General features: G+C 42.3%; 1 protein-coding gene across 1 annotated transcript in view; it reads left to right on the top strand.

Moving 5' to 3' along the window:
- Nucleotides 1–1,581: 1,581 nt before the first annotated feature.
- The window catches only part of T265_14297 (hypothetical protein), a gene marked incomplete at both ends in the record, with an annotated part of 15,545 nt that continues 11,416 nt past the window's right edge, over nucleotides 1,582–5,710 (top strand). The window contains 3 exons of the mRNA XM_009172996.1: nucleotides 1,582–2,233; nucleotides 3,009–3,244; nucleotides 4,589–4,828. Coding sequence (XP_009171260.1) covers nucleotides 1,582–2,233; nucleotides 3,009–3,244; nucleotides 4,589–4,828 — 1,128 coding nt within the window. The remainder of the gene's footprint in view (nucleotides 2,234–3,008; nucleotides 3,245–4,588; nucleotides 4,829–5,710) is intronic.

Genomic DNA, 5,710 nt, shown 5'->3' with positions numbered 1-5,710 from the left:
AATTGGTTGTCATCATTTGGTTCTATACACTACACGTAAACTGGTAAAACTGGAAGCAGACTTATTTTAGACCTCCAGGCAACCGTTCGGTAGTCCGTGAAAAGCACCTGTATTCAAGATAATACTGCCAAAGTATTTTACACTAACACGGGCTCATAGAAATAAGGGATAGCACACCCTCCATCATGGTTAGACTTTTCTAGGTGTTGCAAAGGCCTTAGCCCCAAACGGAGCCCTAGAGTGCCAAGACCATATAAAGTGGTAGGTCTGAGTTTAGACACAGTCCCTATCTCACATTGCAAGGGGTAGTACAGCCGTTAAAACATCTTGTTGTAAAGAACGAGTGCCCTCCAATTTTGATGAGAAAGCATGATTTTGGTGGCAAATTTAATACCCGTCTTACCACTGCGTTCGAATACACCGAATTATGGGTTGACTAACGCTTTGATGAGGTACTTGGATATTATCACCAGAGAACCTTAAGCATCTACATCTCAAAAATAGGGATGAAACCAGCCGGTAGAATGGACTGTAATTAGGCGACCAGGTAACTTGTGTATTTTGAACAAGGTTTTTACTATCGACAAATACAGAACTTTGCTTATAAATGTGGTTTTAACGGGATACATAACTGAATCTCTCGTTGTCACGATCCTGCACATGAGGGGAAGTTAGGATGCTATGATCAAAATTTCTCAGGACGTACTCACACATCACTGAATGAACGGTAAAACTCTTACCGCAGAACTGGAGGGAGCGCTAAGCTGTTGTTTCTTGGGCAAATTCTGGAGACCACTTCTGTTGTGACCATTAAAATGGGAACTAAAATAATAAAGACGCATGTATATTGAGGTATTCGCTGGTTTCATGGATGTGTAATTTAAATCCTGGCCAAGAAAGAATGGAGAACAATGCAGGTAGCCTACGTAGCATTGGAAAGTTAGTCAGGAGTGCACTGGCGAACAGCTCCTATGGTTCACACATATGACAATGCCCGTAAAATAACGGTGTAAATTTCTTCCAGTCCTGACATTAGAGAACTCTGCCCATTTACAACTGGGTAATTTGCACTTAGAGTACTTGTACCTCTCCTAACGGAATAACAGGAATGTAAACATCATTTTACTAAGGCGTCTGTAGGTATTTAGTGATTGGGGTTTAAAAACGCCTTACGATAAATCAAGTATGAACTACCAGTGCAGTTCTAGTGCCCAATACCTACTTCAGTTTACGATGATAGAAAATCAAACATAAATAACTCATTTGCAACTGTCGTCTTTGAACTGCTACATAAGCGTACACTTCTACAAGGTCATTCGACCAGGATCTACCTCGTACAAAATTCCAACTTTATGGTTACAAACTACCATACCACGTTGATTCCTTAGTTCACCTCGCACTTGTCATTTTTTTGGCATGGAAAGCGCTCTGCGGTAAGATCGAGTAAAAGCATGATTTACCCTGGAAGGGCTGATGTGCGTATCAACAGTTGTAGTCACCCGTCACCAGAGTGAAATGATGGTCAGGCCAGCAGCAGCGTCACTACTATTGAATTTGCTTCTCTTCTGCTCTGCTTTCCAGCTATTCTGCTACTTCGGTTTGTTTGCACTTGTAAGCGCACAGAGTGAGAAACAGCCGGGCGAAAAGATAGTTGAAGATTCGTATCTTCAGCTCACACTGGTACACAACCTACCGTCGGATGATCAATACAGGGCACGTGTAGGATACGAAAGTGGTTCAGTTGGTAGTGAAATCCTACCAGTCGTATCTCCACCAAAGAGCCCAACAGAAAGGTTACAGCACATTCAGATGTACAGAAAAAAGAAGATTGACAAAGCCACTTGCGACAGTTATGAGTTCAATACGGTGTATTGGATGCTGGAACACTTTCAAGACAAAATAGAAGCCCTTTCTACTTACCACGGAATGGAAGAAGAGAACGCAGCCACAATCCGCGCTTTGGTCCCCTCAATTACACAATCACGCATGCAGTTCATGACATTCCTATGCCTCCAGAGACAGCATTTCAAGAGTGCTGAACAATTTCGGGAAGGGATCTGGTCCCTGTCTCCTGATCACTACAGATTTTGTCCGAGTCCTTGTGGGGCACGTGAGGGTCCCGGAATGGATGAGGCGAAACGTGTAAAGCTCAACCGTTACACCAACCCTTGCAGTTATCCAGCTGCCTACTCACCCTATGTATCCCGATCATGCGTGGATGTAAAAACTTCAAGTATGTGAAAGTTATACAAGCGTTCTTGAACGCAAATCCACTCAGCGCTATTTGGATTAGGTTTATCCTTGACGCAAAATTAGGCATCGAAATATTTAGTAAGCGGGTTAGGAAACATGTCACTAACCTTTGCCTCTTCTATGGTTCTGATATTCTTCCGGGAGTATAGGTGATTTGTTAGATCAGAATTATTCAATGGAGGCTATATGGTTTATCATTTAAAATCTTCACGTGCATTGCATTCGTCTGGAGTGATTACTTTGGGAGGAATCTAGCTCTTGTTTGCCCCTTGTGGCCACCTTTACAGCTCAACCCACCCACTCTCGGATCTTGATTAGACTACCTCGACTTGGTCTCACCAGAGGAGTATGACTGCATTAGAAATTTCGGCACCTCGTTTTTTGCCGGTATCAGTGATACTATTATTTGCGAGAAGGTGCAGTCGGTCTCTTGTAAACGTTTCCCAGGAATCAACGATAATAATTAACTGCATTGTGGTTTGGTTTAACCGGTATCCGGATCATAATTTGCCACAACTCCTGCAAACAGCTTAAGCATTGGATTGATCCATCCTACAATTAGTGACATGGCGCAGAGAAACATTTTTTATGCCACTTCTTATGAGTCGTTCCTAATCCTCATATTCCAAGTTTTGTCGTAGAAGTCTGCTTTTCAAACTGGGACCAATATTATTCATGATATGAACGTAACATATTCCACCAATTACTCCTATCTATAATTCACAAGAATAGCGTTTGTCATGTTTCTTCTTTAGGTTACTTTGCTCATCACGAAAGTTTCCATTGTGATTGTATTCCGGGCGCCCAATGGTTGAGTCACTCCAAAGTTTGCTCCTCCGCCGTCGAGAAAACAGCCACGCCCTGTAATCAATTTGGTACAAGCCATGTTAAGGCGGTGCAGCTTCACCTAGGTGATCACAGCTACAGTTCCAGCAGACAAATGTGGGAGTGTGAGTGCAAACCGAATTACTATGGAACGTATTGTGAAAAGGTAAGAACATAAGCTTTTTAACATCCTAAACGGACGAGAATACAAACATGTAGAAGTACCCGTTTCAAGCTTTCACCAAATCTCGATAACTAAGTACTAACTAGGTACTGATTGAGAAGGATCTTACAGATGAATCTCTCACGAAAATAATTGCAGCAACCAGTCCTTATTAGTTCTGAAAGGACGAAGTTCAGGTGATCTTATTGTTTGGAGAATAGTTATGGAATATCTGGAGAACGTTAATCGATTTAGCCGTTTATCTAAGGTCGTCATGACTCTGGCATTACTGGAGCAAAGACAAAAAATGATGAGGCCACAGCTTAACAGTAATAATGGTATTACTTTAGCGTCCCTCTGATTTGTTTAATTTAGATTTTTGGGATAAAAATATCTCATAACCCTTCGTTTTTCAGGCCTCTACCTACAAAGTTTTCTTCATGCAGACGGATACGAATGGGCCGTTGCTAGGCTCCAACAGCTACTGCATTCGATAGGGATGACGATAATCTGAGGATGATTTCTATGGATCGGTTTCCGTCTGAGATAACTGAGTGGGTTTCAAGAGTTTTCTATGACCGGTGGACCTGCTCATTAAAGATATCCATGCTTAACACACATTAGTTTTTCTGCGTAAAGCCTATAAAACCGTGTCGATCTATCGTTGTCCCATATATCAAGTGAAATGGCATTTTTATTGCAAGGAAATTAGACTTCGTGATTAGCTTAAAGTACGGGGCCACGTGTGTTTGCAACTCGACGGTTTCTATAGAACTTTCTGAGAATCTTTTAAGGTCATGTTTGATTTATTTCTCTGACGCTTTGCTTTAAAACTCAGTGGCAACATCGTTTTCTGTATGCAACCAAATCCGATTGCCTTCAATCAGCTAGCCGATTCTCTGGATATGTGCTCTCGATTATCGTCTAAAGTTGCAGTGTCACCATGACTTCATTCCGTCATATTATTATTACGCATTTGCTCCAACTATTTTCTCTAGGTGAAAATAACAAGTAAAAATGACGGATCCAAAGGCTTACTGGGTACCGTTCAACAGCGTTTAATAAAGTGGCAACGTCAGGCAAGTTGTTAACAGTGATGATGATCTAGGTAAAACTTCAGGAATTCAGTCTTTCGTGAGAAGAGATGCCGTTACGGAGGGAAGGGAATGAATGATTCTGCATTGTGGACATTGATGACTCGCTCAACTTTAGTCTGTTGTAAGGTGGATTATTCTACAGAGGGGTTGTGTGGACATAGAAGTCCTTATCTCTCAAGATCACATCCTTTGGGTCATTCCTTTTACCTGACAGAAACACGTTATATCTGTTTCCAATCGTGTTAAATAGCTCAAAAACCCTTGCACAATGACCATTGGAAATGCGCTCCCGGGGAACGTGGCGTGTGCTGTTCTCGATGGCAATGAATGTATTCCTGACTGGAACACATCTCGTTACCAGTGCAAGTGTCAGCAAGAATATGATCGTCTTCCACCTGAAAGCTATCCAGCTGGACGTCTTCTGGACAACTGCCTCCGGGAAGTTCATCCTTGCGCGATCACGCGCTGCCTTCACGGAATTTGCGTCCTGGTAAGTTAGCTATCAGTTAATCTGGGGATTTTCTCCCATTCGGGCACTTCACCAAGAAGGTATATAGACTTGAAGCAGATTTCCAAATTGAGCTGTTGGCGAAACACGACCCGAGTCACTAATCTGAGGTAAAACACTTTGGCCCAAACTAGGAACAGGCGTCGATCCACGTACCTACACTTTCGATCATGACAATGGATCTTTGAAGCCGATTAAGTTTTCCTGTACCGTGCCTTGTAATAAACAGTGATAAATAGTAAGGCACTCTAATAGTTTAATACGGAACTAACCTTTAGCAAGTCCTCTGCTCCACAAAATCTGTACGAAAACAAGGCGCACCCACATTCTTATAAAACGGAACATGTGATTGAAGTGTGAAAAATTCCTATTTCACCGATATGACTTCCGTCAGTGGGGGATTCGATCGCTGTTACTTCAGCCTTACTACATAGTCCAGTAACTAGTTTCCCTCACCACAAATGATCGTTTGCCATAATCATCTTGCATCCTGGAGGGTGTGTGTTAATACATGGCAGCCGACACTGATTCTGCCGGTTAACGGTAGTTGATCCACCGAATATTTGTGCATAGGATGTAAGCACAGGCTGTTCACGGGTAGTCAGATTCTGTACTATGTGCAAACCACCGACCTTGTTGTACTCCCACTGGAATGAAAACAGCAATCAGATATGGGAGGCTTACCGATGACTAGCAACCACCTTGGCGTGATGGCATAATAGTGAGCGCCACCAACTTAGAAAAAAAGACAACGCGCTGACGTCAGCCGTCGATCCCTTTGGCATTCAAAATTCTCTAGAATAAATGCCATCCCTTCAAACTGAGGCGCATGTATATTATATATATACATATATATATATATAT

Source organism: Opisthorchis viverrini, assembly GCF_000715545.1.
Source record: "Opisthorchis viverrini unplaced genomic scaffold opera_v5_179, whole genome shotgun sequence".
In the NCBI taxonomy this organism is placed as follows: domain Eukaryota; kingdom Metazoa; phylum Platyhelminthes; class Trematoda; order Opisthorchiida; family Opisthorchiidae; genus Opisthorchis; species Opisthorchis viverrini.
Note: the sequence above shows the minus strand (reverse complement) of the source record. Positions and strands in the feature narration are given on the sequence as shown.